The following is an 18,119-nucleotide window of genomic DNA, read 5'->3' as shown; positions in this document are numbered from 1 at the left end:
AACTCTAAAATATGTGCTTGCGTTGTGTACTCTTTACACTCTTTCCCCCTAGGAATTCACTTTCACATCACAGAGTATAACATTAAAATTAAATCTTTTAAAATCCAGGGTCCCAAAATTTTTACAAGAAGCGGAATCAAGGTCTTTGATAACCTAGTGACGGCAAATGTTTTCAGTCCTGGAGAGCTAGCTATAAAGGCTAACGTATACAACAACAATACAACTGGTAGAATATGTACACACCGGTGGCTCAAACTATTTTAAGAAGAACTGTAAAGTCCATTGAGAAACAAGTTCCTCAAGCACATAGTTTTGCTTTTGCATAATTTCCATTTGCTCTTGATACTTCATGCCTGAAAATTCAGGATCTGGAGTTTCCATAATTTTAGGGCTTGTAAGTGTATTAGGAATTTTGAAAAAAATGTCAATATCTGTTATCAAGGGAGCCCATTTGCAAAACTGCTCCTGTAAGGGGTGCAAGCAGCAAAAATAATCATCTCCCAGAAGTGAAAACTGATATTTGTCTTTCTTAAAAGTATTTGTCCAAACTGATTAATTTCAGCTGGAGAGAACATGAAGAGTCAGAGATGTACTAGGAATCCAGAACTCTCGTTCATTTTCAAGATCATCCTCCTCAAATTACATCATTTGTAAATCTCACCATTCAAAATTCAAACAAACTCATTTTAACTCCAAACAGATGTCAACAGTTTGTAACTGTTCCATTCAAGACCGAATTGGGGTATTTCAAGTCCAAAATATTACATATTCAAAAATTTCTGCAAACGGCTTCTGGTGGCGACGCGACGCCGAAGACAGCCGTTTTCGGGCTGCCCGCTCCGCAGCTGTGTTTTTCCATCGTAAACAGCGCCGATCAGCTGTTTAGATAGATTTGAAGCCCCCTCCTCGGGAGAAGAGGAGGGGGTGAGGCCCCAGGTAGGGGTTGAGCTCTCCGGGGCCACCTGAGCTGAGAGTTTGGGCGGCTGAAGGATTGAGCCCCCCCGAAGCCTGGGTTGCTCCGAGCTGCGCAGCGCCCCTGCTCCGGGATTTATGGAGCAGAGCCAGGCGTTAGCAACCACCCCTGCCAAAAGGAAATACTTTTGATTATCAAGATGCAGGCAGAGCGGTACAGGAGGTCAAGGTGATGTGGACTCTTATCTTTACTCTCTAGCTCAATGGATTTTATAGCTTTAAAGTGAAAGTGCGCAATAAGTGAAAGTGGGGGAAGATGGCGGCTAAAACTTCTAAAGCTCTTCGGAGTGCGGGGTCTTCCCTGGTGCAACAGACCTCATTGCAAGCTTTGCTTCCTCCTGCACCTCCTCCGGCATTGACGCTTAAGGATTTACAAGACGCTCTTGGAAAGCATTCACAATTGATGTCTGACATGATGGATGAAAAGCTGAAAAAGTTGGAGGAGAAACTGGAGAAGAAGATGGAAGAGAAGTTTAGAGCAATGAGGGTGGACATGTTGTCTATGATTGAATCTGTAGCTGAATGTGTGCAACAGCTGGATGAAAAAGTGAAGGATCTCAGTCAAAAGAACTCTATATTAGAAGCAAAGGTATTAGAAAATGAAAATATAAGGGATAAAATGGACGGAGAATTGAGCCTTGCTCAGTATCATCAGATGCAGTATGCTATTAGAATCAGGGGTTTAAAGGAGAACTGTAAAGAAGATTTAAAGCAGCTGATTTCTGAGGCTCTGGAAGGGGTATTGGGCCAGCCAGCATCTGAAATTGAGGGAAATATGGACAAAATTTTTCGTGTAAATTCATGGATTGCAAGACAAAGGAAGTTACCCAGAGATGTGGTGGTCTATTTTACAAAGAGAGTAATTAGAGATGAAGTTATTCAAGCTGCTTATGATACTAAACTGGTAGTGGCTGAGCAAGAAGTCTTGGTTTTAAAAGAGATTCCTCCGAAGATTTTAAGGAGAAGGAAAGATTTTGCATTTTTAGTACAGGAACTTAAGAAATGTGATATTAAGTTTAGATGGGAGATTCCAGTTGGACTGGTGGTGACGCATGAAGGTAAAAGACATCGTCTGGTTACTGTGGCCCAGGCACGTGATTTTTATAGCAATGTGTTAAAAGCAACCCCCCTATCATTTTTGGAAGCTGTTAAGGGATACGGCGAGGGAAAGCTTCAAGATGTTGCAGACAGACAGATAGAGGACAATGGTGTTGGAGGGGATCAAGATACAGTTTCATTGGATGTTGCAGGAGGCCAGAAGAAGACGCGTGCCGCCCTAAGAAGAGCGAGACGAGAGCAAGAGCAAGACCAGCAGATAGTTATGGAATCTCCAAAGTGTATTTACAGTGAAGATGTGGGAGGGGCGCGGTCCAAAGAAGTTTTGGGGGTCATGACAGACGTGCTCCAAAAGTTTTGGGGCGTTAAGATTGCTGATTAAATTTTTAAATTAGTATCTTAATGGATTAAATTTATCATAGAGGAGAAAGAAAGTTTTTTTTTTAATATTTAACACAATTTAAGATGGGATGTTATTTGCTTGTTAGAAAAGTATATTAGGGTTATGGACTAAAAGTATGTGTTGAACTAAGAATGGGTATGCAAGCTCCTAATTAACAACAAGTTGTCTTACAGACTGCTTAAACTTTTTTTTTTTTACTCTTTTTATTTGAACTCAAGGATGACTTGGAACTGCGAGACATTTGGTGCGATACATGCAATAATTATTTTTGATTATGGTTTAGTTTGGTTGGAGATTATTAAGGCTAATAGATAGGCGCTTTTGGCGCGTAACTGAGAATTTGTTTATTTTTTTTTCTTTGAAATTAATATGAATAAGGACTGGGATTAAGAAAATCTATTCTGAGTAAAGCTCCTTTCTGTTTTTCTCTTTTTCTTTTTTACTTTATTTGTAATATTAATATTGTTTGTATTCATTTTACATGAGCTAGAGGGAGATAGAACTAATAGTTTATTGCTGATAACATAGGGGTGCTTATGTTTGTTTTTTGATTTTATACCCTGTATTTAGCTCTGGGAAGTCGGGGGGGGAGGAGGGAATGGGGGGAAGGGATAGGGAGGGTTGGGTGGGGGTGGGGGAGGGGGGGATTAAAGTCAAAATGTATTGTAAAACTTTTTAAATAAAAAAAAAATTTCTGCAAACTACTTTTTAGAAACTTATTCCCCAATTAGCTAGCATTTCTAGTTATGTATTATTTTTTAAAAACTCTGTATACTACCTCGAATCTTTTGATTTGACAACCCCATAAATTTAATGAATTGTTTACTAACTCAAAGCATTAAATCAATTGCTATATTTATAAATAATAAATTTATAAATATAGCAATTGGTTTAAGAATACTTTGAGCTAGTTTTAATACACAAAAAGAGATATAGGTTACTGAAAATACTATTCGCGATAAATAATAGCTATCAATACCTGAATTAAGTAAACCAAATAATCTTACTTGGTTGAATTTATACTTAATATAGTGATTATAAATTTTGTGTCTCACCTCTGATAATGTGCCTTTGATCTTGATGATTCTGAATAGCTATCAAATGTATGCAAATAATTATGTTTTGAGTCATTTGTCTCCTCTTTACCTGGTGGGGTAGTGATTGAATCTGCTTTTCTATTACCGTATTTTCCGGCGCATAAGACGACTTTTTAACCCATGAAAATCATCTCAAAATTTGGGGGGTCGTCTTATACGCCCAGTTGTCTTATATGCCGGAAAATCAGCGAGCCCGGGAAGGCACGCCCTCCCCTCTCACTGTGGAGGAAGCAGGGCAGGCTGGCGTCTGGCGGGAGCCGGCAGGTCAGTCCTGCGCACGCGAGCGCTCCCCGGCTATTAAGGAGCACTCCTTAGCAGCCGGGGAGTGCGCGCGTGTGCAGGACTGCCCTGCCGGCTCCCGCCCGATGCTCTTCCCTCTTGAGGCAGCAACCCCGAGGACTCCTTAGGAGCCGGGGAGCGATGCTGCCTCAAGAGGGAAGAGCGTCGGGCAGGAGCCAGCAGGGCAGTCCTGCACACGCGCGCACTCCCCGGCTGCTAAGGAGCGCTCCTTAGCAGCCGGGGAGTACGCGCGTGTGCAGGACTGCCCTGCCGGCTCCCACCCGACGCTCTTCCCTCTTGAGGCAGCATCCCCGAGGACTCCTTAGGAGCCGGGGAGCAATGCTGCCTCAAGAGGAAAGAGCGTACAAGAGCGTACAAGAGGATACAAGACAGGGGTGTCCGCTGTCACCTTTATTGTTTGTTTTAACATTGGAAATATTACTGATTAAAATACGAGATTCAAATAAAATTAGGGGAATTCAAATAAGAGATCAGGATTATAGATTGAGGGCGTTTGCGGACGACCTGGTTATTACAGTAACTCAGCCGGATTATTCAGTTGTAGAATTGATGGAGATAATAATGTGTTTTTTTTTATTAAAAAGTTTTAACATACAATTTTTCCTTTAAAAATCCCCCCTCCCCCTCCCTTCTCCCTCCCCCCTACCTCTCCCCCCTCCCCCCCTCCCCCCCGACTTCCCAGAGCTAAATACAAGGTATATAAAAAAACAATCATAAACAACCATATACTAACATCCATAAACTCTAAAATCCATCACTCTCTAGCTTATATAGGATAATATATATATATATTAAATATATATAGAAAAACAAAAATAGAAAAAGAAGAAAAGAAAGAAGACTTATTCAAATGCTACATGAAACTTCTTAACCCTATACTTGTTCTGGATAAACTCAATCCATTTTCTCCATTCCATAATATAGCGTTCTTGCGAGTGATCTTTCAAATAGGCCGAAATCTTCGCCATCTCAGCCAGGTCGGAAACCTTTAAAGTCCACTCTTCTATGGTCGGCAGTTCCTCTTTCTTCCAGTACTGACCTATCAAAAGTCTTGCTGCCGTAATTAAATTCAACATCAACTTAGTGTCCACAACTGTAGCATCTGCAATTATTCCCAACAAAAAAAGTTGCGGACAAAACTTTATCCTCTGTTTAAAAATCTTCTGCATGTTCCACCAGACTTTTATCCAAAAGGCCTTAACCTTTTTACAAGTCCACCATATGTGAAAATATGTTGCGTCTTCATCACCGCACCTCCAACATTTAGGCTGATAATTCGGATACATACTTGCAAGCTTTTTAGGATCTAAATGCCATCTATAAAACATTTTGTAAAAATTCTCTCTTAGATTTTCAGCTTGTGTAAATTTTACATTCCTCACCCAAATCTTTTCCCATGTGTCCATTGTAATAACTTCCTGGATGTTTTGGGCCCATTTTATCATACAATCCTTAACAAGTTCTGTTTCTGAATCAATCTCTATCAACGCAAGATATATCCGTTTAATATGTGCTGGTCCCTGATTTCTGATTTGCTTTATCAAGTTTTCATCAGTCATTGTAAATCCATTTTTCTGGTCTTCTTTCCACCTGGCCCGTAACTGAGTATATTGAAACCAATTTTGAACAACCTTCTCTTCTCGCAAGAGGCTATATGATTTCAAACACCAAACATTTCTTTCCAAGCTTAGGATCTCCTTGTACGTAGTCACATCATGTTTAAAGCCAGCATGTATATTTTCTATTGCGTGTTTTGGAATTGCCCACAATGGTATCTTGCAGTCTAACTTATGTCTATACTTCTTCCAAACTCTCAACAATGCCTGTCTTAAAATATGCACTCTAAACACATTGTCTACCTTCTTGTCATACAACAAATATGCATGCCAGCCAAACAACAAATCGTGGCCCTCAAGATTTAATAATCTCTCTTGTGACAAATTAATCCAATCACTTATTCCTACTAATGCAGCAGCTTCATAATATAGTTTAAAATTAGGCATTTTGAGACCACCTCTCTCACGAGTATCCTGCATAATCTTACGTTTAACTCGTGGCCTTTTCCCTGCCCAAACAAATTTATTGATACCTCGCTGCCATTCCTCCAGATTAGAATCTTTCTTAAGAATCGGTATCATTTGAAATAAAAATAAAAATTTAGGCAGGACATTCATTTTCACTGCTGCAATCCGTCCCAACAAAGACAATTGCAATTTTCCCCAACTCTCCAATTCTTTTTGAATTTTCCCCCACAATTTTTCATAATTATTTTTATATAACTTTGTATTAGAGGGCGACAAAAGCACCCCCAAATATTTAACCCTTTTAACAATCTCAAATCCAGTTAATCCTTCTAAGAGAGCCTTTTGCGAAACTGTCATATTTTTGGCCAAAATTTTAGTTTTCTGTATATTAACTTTAAATCCAGAAACCTTCCCATATTGTGTTATTATCTCCATCAGGTCCACAACAGAGTTCTCTGGCTGGGTCACTGTAACAACCAGATCATCTGCAAATGCTCTCAATCTATAATCCAGATCTCTAATTTGTATCCCCTTAATTTTTCCCGAATTCCGTATTTTAACCAATAATATCTCTAATGTTAACACAAATAACAAGGGCGATAACGGACACCCTTGCCTTGTGCCCTTCTCAATATTACATACTTCTGTCAGACTATTATTAACTATGATTCGGGCAGTTTGTTTTTGATATAATGCCCTAATCGGTTGTAGAAAATTTTCCCCAAAATCCATTTTATCTAAAACTTTCATCAAAAATTGCCAATTCAATTGATCAAAAGCTTTTTCAGCATCTAGAAAAATTAGCGCCGCAGGGATCTGGTTGTTCCTTTCCAAAAACTCTAACACATCAACTATATGCCTCACATTATTTTTCATTTGCCTACCACTAATAAACCCTGTTTGGTCCCCATGAATCACCTGTTGCAGAACCCTCATCAATCTATTAGCCAAAACCTTAGCAAATATCTTGTAATCTGTATTTAAAAGCGATATTGGTCTGTAATTTTTAACTTGAGTAGCATCTTGGTCTTCCTTCGGAATCAAAGAAATAAAAGCTGTTCTCCAAGACGGTGGCACCTTTCCCCCCCTCTGGATTGTCTGGAACAGTTCCTTTAACGGTTTCATCATCTCTAGTTGTAAATTTTTGTAGTAAGCCGCAGACAAACCATCCGTTCCTGGTGCTTTATCCACCTTCAATTCCTTAATTGCTGTAAAAATTTCTTCTTCTGTAATTAATTGATTAATCTCCTCTTTTTGTACTTGCGTAAGAACCAGGATGCTAGTATTCTCCAAATATATATCAATGTCTTTTTCATTAATCTTCTCCTTAGCATATAATTTAGAATAAAAATCCACAAAAGCACCCTTGATAAGGTCCTGTTGAAACACAACCCTTCCTTTATACTCAATTTTGTCTATATTAGAAGCCCTTTGTTTTTTCCTCAATCTATAAGCTAACCATCTACCTGGTTTGTTAGCGTTGCAAAAAGTATTATGCCTGGCAAACCGCAAATTGGTTGCCACTTGGTCAGCCATTAATTTATCAAATTGTCCTCTTAACAGTTTAATAGCCTCCTTAGTCTTCACATCCTCTGAATTCAAAATCAAAGCCTTTTCTTTTTCCTTTATTTCATTCTCCAGATCTTTCCTCCTAGCTTCCACAGCACGTCTATGTTTATTATTCATATATATCAACACCCCTCTCATGTAGGCCTTGCTAGCATCCCAAACCATATCCATAGAGGTACCCTTATTCATATTAATTTCGAAAAAATCCTTCATCCGCTGTTTGCATTCTTCCACATTTCTCTGATTTCTAAACAAATTCTCATTTACGCGCCACGAGCGCCTGTCTCTATTCTCCTTATCAATCTCTAGCCAAACTGGACTATGATCAGAGATAGTTCTTGCACAAATCTTCACCTTTTTAGTCCTTAAAAAAAATCATTAGTCAACAAAATAAAATCAATCCTAGAAAAAGATTGATGTCTGTCAGAATAAAAAGTATAATCCTTCTCCTGCAAATGTCTCTCGCGCCAAATATCTCGCAGTTCCAAGTCATCCTTCATTTCAAAAAAGGATTTAGGCAGTCTAGCATGACTTGGGACGCGCTTAAAAGCTCCAGCCTTGTCCATCTGTACATCCAAAACACCATTCCAGTCACCCATAAAAATAAAAGATTTATAATCCAACTGGGTAAGCGATGGAGATAATAATGTTATATGGGAAAGTTTCTGGATTTAAGATAAACACACAAAAAACTAAAATATTGTCTAAGAATATGACCATAGAACAAAAGGCTGTTTTAGAAGAGCTAACAGGATTTGAAATAGTTAAAAAGATTAAATATTTGGGGATACCGGTATATCTGTCAGCCTCAAATGTGAAGTTATATAAAAATAACTACGAAATGTTATGGGGAAAAATACAAAAAGAATTAGATAGTTGGAAAAAACTACAATTATCTTTATTGGGAAGAATTGCAGCAGTGAAAATGAATGTTTTGCCAAAATTTTTATTTTTATTTCAAATTTATTTATTTATTTATTTATTTTATTTTAATTCCATTTATATCCCGCCCTTCTCCGAAGACTCAGGGCGGCTTACAAGCTTAGCAGTATACCTATACCTATACTTAAAAAGGATTTAAATTTGGAGGAATGGCAAAAAGGAATTAATAAATTTGTCTGCGCAGGGAAAAAGCCACGAGTTAAATTTAAGATAATGCAAGATACGCGTGAAAGAGGTGGTCTTAAAATGCCTAATTTTAAATTATATTATGAGGCTGCTGCTTTGTCATCGATAAGTGACTGGTTTAATTTAACACAAGGGAGATTATTAAATCTTGAGGGTCATGATTTGTTATTTGGTTGGCATGCATATTTATTGTATGATAAGAAGGTGGATAATGTGTTTAAGATACATATTTTAAGGTATGCTCTGTTGCGAGTTTGGAAAAAGTATAGACATAAGTTAAATTCTAAGATACCAATTTGGACAATACCTAAACATGCAATAGAAAATATAAATGTGGGATTCAAACAGGATGAGACTACATATAAGGAAATTTTAAGTCTAGAAAGGAATGTATGGCAATTAAAGCCATATAATATTTTAAAAGAAGAAAAGATTGTACAAACTTGGTTCCAGTATGGGCAATTACAGGCAAGATGGAAAGAGGATCAGAAAGCTGGCTTTTCGACGACTGATGAAAATTTGGTAAAACAAATTAGAGATCAAGGTCAAGGACATATTAAAAGGGTATATAATGCATTGATAGAAATTGACTCAGAAACGGAACTTGTTAAAGATTGTATGATAAAGTGGGTCCAGAATTTCCAAGAAGTTATAACAATGGATACTTGGGAAAAGATCTGGGTTAGAAATGTAAAATTTACACAGGCCCAAAATTTAAGAGAGAATTTTTATAAAATGTTTTATAGGTGGCATTTAGACCCTAAAAAATTAGCAAGTATGTATCCGAACTGCCAGCCCAAATGCTGGAGGTGTGGTTGTGAGGATGCAACGTATTTTCATATATGGTGGACTTGTAAAAAGGTTAAAGCTTTTTGGATTAAAATTTGGTGGAATATGCAAAAGATATTTAAGAAAAGAATAAAGTTTTCTCCACAATTGTTTTTATTGGGTATTATTACAGATACTACTGTTATAGACATTAAGTTGATGTTGAATCTAATTACGGCAGCGAGACTTTTAGTAGCGCAATATTGGAAGAAGGAGGAACTGCGGACTATAGAAGAGTGGACTTTGAAAGTTTCTAACCTGGCGGAAATGGCAAAGATTTCAGCATATTTGAAAGACCAATTGCGACAGAGATATATTGTGGAATGGAGAAGATGGATTGAATATATTCAGAATAAATATGGGACTAAAAAGTTTCATTTAGCATTTGAATAAGTAGTGGATTTTTATGATGTATAATTAGTTAGTTGTTATTTCATTAATATTATGATTATGGAGAGTTAAAGTGCGATAGAATTTAATGTTTTATTTTTGTTGTTAGCATATTTTAGCTTATGTTTGTATCATTATACCCTGTATTCAGCTCTGGGAAGTCGGGCAGGGGGGAGGGGAGGGGAGGGTTGGGGAGAGGGGAGGGGGAGGAGGGAGTTTTTTGTATTCAAAAATGTATTGTAAAACTTTTCAATAAAAAAAGGGAGGGAATAGTTATGATTTGATATTGACAATTATTTTGTCTGTCATATCACTCAACGGAAGTTAGGATGAGGGTTTATTTCAAGTAATGATTCCAAAGAAATCAAACTAACTCAAAATTCAGAATTTTGGGATATTTGAGATAGCTTTATTCTCTTCGAAATTCAGTCTGCCATATCTTATGCGTTTCTGTAAGCTATTAAAACTAAACCATTTTCATAAAGTCTTTGATATATGAGCTGACATTCTCTTTTAAGCACTGGGTATGTTAGATCTCTTTTATTATTTTATGATTTTATAGTGGATGTTTTATCGTTTGTATTGATGGATGTTGTAAACTGCAAAAAGTTTTTGATTACAGATCAAATCAGATCCAGATCAATCAACCAAATAAATGCAAAATTCTGCACTCAGAGCTTGGCCCCTTAAGCCACTCACTGCTTTCACAAATATCAGTGAAAGCTGTATTAAACTTACGTGACTATTTTGAAAACTTGCATAAGCAAAGGAAATATAAATTATGTCTAATGTTCCAAAAACACTGGTTCCTACTCCCTAAATATATCCATATAATATGCTGTTGTACTACTACAGTACTTACCTGAATTATAAACTATGCTATACGATTTAAAGTCAAAGTTTGGTGATAGTATTTTACCTCATTAATGAGTGACCAGATAGTTCCTCTAAACTATTGTCAGAATCTGGGTTCGCTTCTTGTTCTCTGCTGGTCACTGTGTTACTAGACAGTAAGTGCTTTGCTTGTTCCAAACCATAGTCACTTTGGGGACACTTTGGAGACACTTTGCTTTCTTCCCAGAGAGAGGCATTTGGAAATCCATTTAATGATTCTGTCTCTGTAATGTATTTGAGAAAAGCATGTTTAAAAGTGAATACAAAAAATAAGAATTCCACCACCAACTGATAAACACAGTGAATGTTTTTAGATTTTAAAAATACGAGATTCTAAGCCAGAACTAGAGAGGTGCAGTATATATTTGTATCTGAGAGTTATGCCACTCTCCCATTAAATCCCATTCATAAAACTTCCTTGACTTTTTTTTTCTTTTCAAATCTGTTTTAACTTTTGTATTTGGGTTTTTTAATTACCATGTAAACCGCCCTGAGTCCTTCGGGAAAGGGCAGTATAGAAATGTAATAAAATAAATAAAATAAAATAAATAAATATCTTGAACTAATCATTCTCTGTCTAACCTATTTTATTCAGTGTGAGAACAAAAATTAAGCAGAGAGAGGAAGAGGAGATTAGATTTTAATAATAGCTAAAGAAAAGCAATATTTGGCAAGAAAGAGAAAGTCTGAAAGAAATAATGTCACAGTCTACATTAACAGGTAGTCCTTGACTTACGACAATTGACCCTGGAATTTTAGCTGCTAAGCAGTGCAGTCGTAAAGCAAGATACCACAAGACCATATTGCTTAGTGGCCACTATTACAGCAATCCCTGTGGCCATCATTAAGCAAACTTTACCAATCATTAGCCAAAGATCCACCCCAATCCAAGCCATTCTGGGCTTGATCCCTCCCAACTCTGAGCCTCAGTCAGGTAAGGGACTCCCCCCACCTACCTCCTCCAATCTCTGCCCTTCTGGCCATCTTGCACCCTGCCTTACAGAGTCCCGAACAGCCTCAGAACCACGTGGGTCTGGGGCTTCTTGCCATGCCCTGGGAAACTGCAACCGTAACAGACCCAGTTGCTCTTGCCACCCTGCACTCCAAGACCACTGCTGCCTTGTGCTCTGCTACCATCTTCTTGCTCTTGCTGCTGGCGAGGTGTGCCAGCCTAGCCACAATATGGGGCCGATTTGTGCAATGGGAAAAAACCCCCACAAAGCAGCTTTAAGAAGCCAGAGCATGCCAAAATATCCTTTTGGCACCATGCTCCTGAGCCATATGGGATGGCTTTTTGTTTTTTCATATTTTTTCCCCATCATAAAGCCAGTCCCATAAGGTGCAGGAAGAGGCACAAAGGAGTGACTGCCTCATGGCGGGGCTGTTCTGTGCTTTCTCCTCTTTTTTACAGCGCAAAGTCAGCCTCATATGGCGTAGCAACCAGACCAGGCATGCTTTGTTAGAAGCAGAGACAAGAAGATGGCAGAAAAGGTCAGCTGGGGTTGTGAAGTGCAGGATGGCAGGGGACCAAAAAAGCATAAGTGGGGGGAGATAGGTGAGTGGGGGGAATTGCAGCACCCTTGCAGTTCTAAGTGCAGGTGGGCCGTCAAGTGGCTGAATTTTGATCATGTGGCTGCTACAACAGCCATAACTTTGGGCATGGATCATAGGACCCTTGGTTCAGCACCATAATCGTTTGAAAGATTGCTGAACAAGTTGTCCTACGTTGAAGCCTACCTGTATTTGTACTGGATTATGGTTCAAATCATGATAAAACTCTTCATACAACAACAAACAAAAAGTGAAATTTAACAATACATTTTACCAAACCCGATATTATATAATGGTAGTAACATTAGAAACAAAAAATAGTAACTGGATAGTGTTCCTCTGATTGCTCGTGGTGATTTTAGTAATCGTTCCAATTTTTTCCCAAAATCTGTGAAGTTGGATGTTTGGAATGTGGTAGGATTCTCCACAAATACTAAAATTACCTTAAAGGTAAAGGTAAAGGTTCCCCCGCACATGCGTGCTAGTCGTTTCCGACTCTAGGGGCCAGTGCTCACCTCCGTTTCAAAGCCGAAGAGCCAGCGCTTGTCCGAGGACGTCTCCGTGGTCATGAGGCTGGCATGACTAGACGCCAAAGGCGCACGAAACGCTGTTACCTTCCCACTGTAGTGGTCCCTGTTTTTCTACTTGCATTTTTACCTGCTTTCGAACTGCTAGGTTGGCAGAAGCTGGAACGAGTAACAGGCGCTCACTCTGTTACGCGGCACTCGGGATTCGACCCGCCAAACTGCCGATCTTCTGATCGACAAGCTCAGCGTCCTAACCCACTGAGCCACCGCATCCCTTTAAAATTACCTTACGGGTCCCTTAATATTTGACTTAGATTAATTAATCTTTGTAATTGGTACTGGCCTGAAAGCCTTTTTGATGTATGTATATTGTGATGAACTGGTCAGCAAACTTATCTTTGTAATAAACAAACAGCTGAAGAGCTCTTACTTTCTTTTCTTCCTCTTCTTTTAGAAGATGCGGATGCACGAGAAGAACCTGAAGATGGCGATCTTGAGGAATGATGGGTTAATTCCATAGTTTGGTGTTCATAAGGCAATTTTTTACTGGCAAGCTCTCCTTTCAGGCTGGTACTACTTGTGCCGCTGCCAATTCAAGCACAGAATTACACATCGTTAATATTTTTATTTTCATGGTGAAATCCATCTAGATTTTTGTGAATAAGTATAATTATGGCTAATTAATTCCTTTACACAGGGATTTTCAAACCCTTTGATATCATAGCTCCCTTGAAATGGAAACGTATTATGGAACCCCCACCATGAATAAAACTAATGACTTAATTGGAGTTAAGAGTTTAATAAGAAATAAATGTACCAGTTACTTTTATCTGTTAAATTTAACTTATATATCAAATGAACTTTACAATAAAGTGTATAAAAAAGAATTAATTGTATACAATGGAAATTTACAATAAAATTTAAAAGCAGTATTTCAATAAGGAAAATGACCTTGCTGACTTTTCGTGACATCTTACAAAACACTAGCAGTCTGTAAACTGCTTTTGGAGCTCCTTCTCCTAGCCTGGCTATATTGGAATAGCAATCACAGTCCATCGTCTCTTTTCCTTCTAGCCTGTTGCTTTGTTTATAAAAACCCTTCCTTACAATATTCTCCTAACCATAGCCTCACAGTCCTGCATTTCGTCTCTGCATATTTATTAGAGTAAGGGTCAGGTCAGATGATCTATTTTGTAGAGAAGCTTTGTGTTCTCCGAACATGATCGTTCCTTTTTTGAAAAGCAAACCCAATATGATAAAAAACAAAGAATACTCAGGGGTCTGGAACCTAGAAGTTGCTTTGCCCTCAGTATAATTTTCAAACTAATAAGCCTGCTTAGAAAGCACTTTCGATTTATTTATGTAGCATATGACATATCATATACGGACTAACAATATATATTAATACGTCACCTAGATTAGTAAAACACAATAAAATATAAATGTCAAAAAGATCTATGTTCAAATACCAATGTCTAGGCCATCTAACCACTGAGGCGCAGCATCGTTTATATTTAAAAAATCAGATAATGGATTGGTATATGCCCTCAGCTTGCAGGCGGTCACGATTGATCTACAATTTGACGTGGGAGCCCCACAGTCACATTGAGGGAAGAATTCTGTGCCCCAGTTCTACAGAGAGTCCTGGCAGATGCCATTTACGGACTTCAGAGAAAAGTGCTCTCTGGTGATCTGCCATTCATTACTTTGTGGCCTCCAGGTTTTTATAAATTTATATTAATAATCTCTTATATCATGCCAAATATTTTAACTGCTTTTAAAATATAAAAATTCTGAATTTTATACCATTTCAGGAACTCTTCAAGATAAAAAAAAATACTGAATACTTTAATCTGGTAGAAAGCATGCACTAGTTTCTATTTCTTTAAGTGTGAGTTCTCATGCTCCAGAATCCTCAAAAAGGGCTTTATGCTGGAATTTCATAATGCCATATTTATATAAATAGTATACAAACAGGCTTCCGTTTAACCACCAGAATTGGGCCTGGAATCTCGGTTGTTGGGTGAAATGGTTATTAAATATGACCGCTTTGCTCAGCGACTGCAATTTCAGCTTTCTCAGTTGTGGTCATTAAAGGATGATTTCGGTTGTTAAGCAGAGCATCAGGGAGAGGGCTGCAGCCTCCAGGGCACGATAAGGCAGTGAGACGGCACAGGCCTCCCACCTTATGCAGGAGGTCTGGGCCCTCTCCTCACTCCATCAGCAAGAACAATCATGAGACCACTGTGTTCACTACCTATCCTTCTATCCCTCCATCGTCACAACTGATGAAGCTTCTTGGATGAGAAGTGAAATGTTTTCTTCTTCTTCCTCAAGGAGAAAGAAAAACACAGTCCAATGGCCTTTTGATAAAAGCACCTTCGAGACAACTATCACCTGGCTGACTGAGAATCTCCACAGGCGTTCGCTGTGTTCCCTACCATTCCCACTGGATTTGAGCTCCATTCCTCCAGCGTGCAGGAAGATTTCCTCTCCTTGCACAGAAAAGAGGAGAAATCCCTTGGTGCACTCGGGGAACTGACCTCAAATCCTACGTCCCCTCCGCCTGAAGTCTCCCCAGCCTGCTTCTCCCCTGGCTTTCTCGGGAAACCGACAAGAGAAGATTGCAAATGCTGATCACAGGATTGCCAGGCCCTTGGCAACTTATTGCCAACAGCCCAAAATGTGAACATGTGACCAAGGGCCGGGGGGGGGGAGTGCAATGTTTTTCGATGGCCAGAAGTGCTTTATGAGTCATAAGGCATCCATTCCAAGGCAGTCATTATTGTGGAATGGTCGTTAAAAAGCTGGCTGTAAGTCAAGGTCTACCTGTCGCAGTCCCAATTTAAAACATCCTAACAAAAATGTTGAAATACCAAAATTTTAAACCTGAGAATTCAGAATTTTCAGACAGCAATTTGTATCATTAAAGAATACTAGACTAAGGGTATTGAGACATTAGCTATTGTGCACTTATATATATATATAAAACCACATATTGTCCAATGAAAATAACTTTTCCCCTCTTATTTTATAACTTCATTACCCGTTTGAAAAATATATACCTGTGCTCAGGGGTAGACTTTTTGTCCATCGATGTACCACATCCTTGTGATGAGATGAACCCATCCTCATAAGAAGCAATATTATCTGGAGGGCTCATGGCAGGAAGTAAAGGTCGATGTGTTGATGATCCCTGCCCTGCATGTTCTTCAGATTCTGGCAGAAGGAGGAAAGTGAAAAATGAAATACAACCAATATTTCAGAAGAATTTCCATTTCAACAAAAAGATTAACATAGAGTATGCAAATAGGTAAAATGATCATGACCGAAAGACCAATCATACAAAACAACTCGGAAAATTCTAAACGCCTACACAAAGAACTAAAAAAGATTCTTTCTCTGGCAATGCAAAGAGGTGGAACATTTTAACAAATGATTGACTTCATTCCAAAAAAGTATAGCAGCCAACATTTACAAAACAAATTAAAAATGTACATATCGGCAGGTACTGATATCAGCAAAACTAGGCTCAGGTATTGCATATAGAACACAGGACTTCAACACATATTCATTTAATTGTTTACCTAACAAAAAAATCAGAAATATCAAAAGATATGCATTTGCTCACCTTTCCCACACAACTGATAAGATTTTGTAAAGATGTTGATGACACTATGTGGACTTCCCTTGACAAGTTCTTCCCATGGTTTTGGACCATTCCTAATCTGTGTGAAAATAGGTAAATAATTTTCTGCCTCCTTCTGAAATTCTTTTATGGGTTCATAAGCAGTTTTATCTGCAACACGGAACTCTTTTTCATTTAATGCCTCGGCAATCTTCAAGGATGGATTATTAGATTTTTCACCTTCTTCCTCAGAGAGAAAGCCAGTGCTGAGTAGACCTTCACTTAAGGAACTCCCACTATCATTCAGAACCGCAGGTTTGTTTTCAGGCCCAGCAGGGCATGTTTGCTTTTGAGACAGGTTTCCCAATATTCCTTCAGATGTATTATTGCCTGGAAGACCGAGAGCACCTGTGTGAGAACTAATAGTCTCTGGGAGCTTTTTAAACTCATTGAGATTTCCCATTCCAGGAAGGTTATCATCAAAAGTTGTGTGTGAATTGCAGGTTGCCAACACTTTCTGAAGCCAAGCTGAAAAGACATCAATTCTGTTTGAAAGAGAGGCTGCAGTTGCCTTTAGGGCTTCAATACGGTCCAATTTATGTTTATAATGATTAATGGTGGCTTGTACAGTAGATGACATAAATGGCTGAGGAGTCAAAGACATGGATCCCATAGCTGTGTTATGGCTCCTCCTGCTTGATGTTACAGATTCAAAATCCTTTTGCAAGATACCCATGTTATCCAAAGATAAAAGCTGAGAGAAAAGAGCTCCATTCAAAACAGATTTTGAGCAAGGAACCTGTGCTACTGAATTCAGCTTCTCTGGATGAATCCTTAAAAGCTCCAGTGTATTATCCCTGTAAATAACCCATTGAATTGTCATCAGTTTACAGAAATAAAGTTTAGACATTTAATTATAAAATAATCACCTGTAGTAAGAATTGATGGTGGCCAAAGGTTTAAGTATTTTGGAGAAATGGCTTCAGTGAAGAGGGCAATGAAAATTATGTGGATTGTTGATCAGTTGTTCTTTTGGGCAGGAAGTTCCTTGATTTTTTAAAACTGGATTTGGTTTTTATTGACACTCTATTTTTCACTTATCTAAAAATGATGGGAAACTGAAATTTGGCACTATAGTTTAAGGTGTCTTTGGAAAAGAGTTTTGATACACACAAATAGCCCACCCCCACGTGTAAAGACTCTCAGATAGATTTGTGGATTATTGGGTTCTTGTTTTCCTCCAATTCTCTTCAGCATTCCTGTCCAAGTAACTAAATACTCCATCCACCATCAAGACCACTAACAGCCCATACATGAATTTAACATTTAAATAAGGTTTAACAACAGTAGAGTATAAAAAGACCAAAAAATGATAAGGCACCAGGCCCAGACAGGCTACCAGCAGAATTCTACAAATATTTACAAGATACATTAATTTTACCAATGCAAAAAGTGTGTAACGGGGTATTACTAAAAGCCAAATTACCAAATATGTGGATAGATGCCAATATTATGCTAATACCCAAAGAAGACTCAGACTTGACCCTGATAAAGAACTACAGACCAATATCTCTACTAAATCTGGATTATAAAATCTTTGCTTCAATAATAGCAGAAAGACTAAAGAGATTCTTGATTGAATTTATACATTCAGACCAAAATGAATTTTACCAGAGACAAATAATTTAAGAATGATTTTAGACACATTGGAGTATTATGAAATGCACCCAGGAAAACAAATGGCTTTGAGTT

General features: G+C 38.2%; 1 protein-coding gene across 1 annotated transcript in view; it reads right to left on the bottom strand.

Moving 5' to 3' along the window:
- Positions 1-18,119, bottom strand: part of LOC308666634 (centrosome-associated protein 350-like) — a gene marked incomplete at both ends in the record, with an annotated part of 64,964 nt that overhangs the window by 31,025 nt on the left and 15,820 nt on the right. The window contains 4 exon segments of the mRNA XM_081325527.1: positions 10,687-10,885; positions 13,170-13,324; positions 15,805-15,958; positions 16,371-17,224. Coding sequence (XP_081181653.1) covers positions 10,687-10,885; positions 13,170-13,324; positions 15,805-15,958; positions 16,371-17,224 — 1,362 coding nt within the window.

Source organism: Vipera berus (genome assembly GCF_964194415.1).
Source record: "Vipera berus genome assembly, chromosome: 3".
In the NCBI taxonomy this organism is placed as follows: Eukaryota; Metazoa; Chordata; class Lepidosauria; order Squamata; family Viperidae; genus Vipera; species Vipera berus.
The sequence above is the reverse complement of the archived record's forward strand: the minus strand, read 5'-3'. Positions and strand labels throughout refer to the sequence as shown.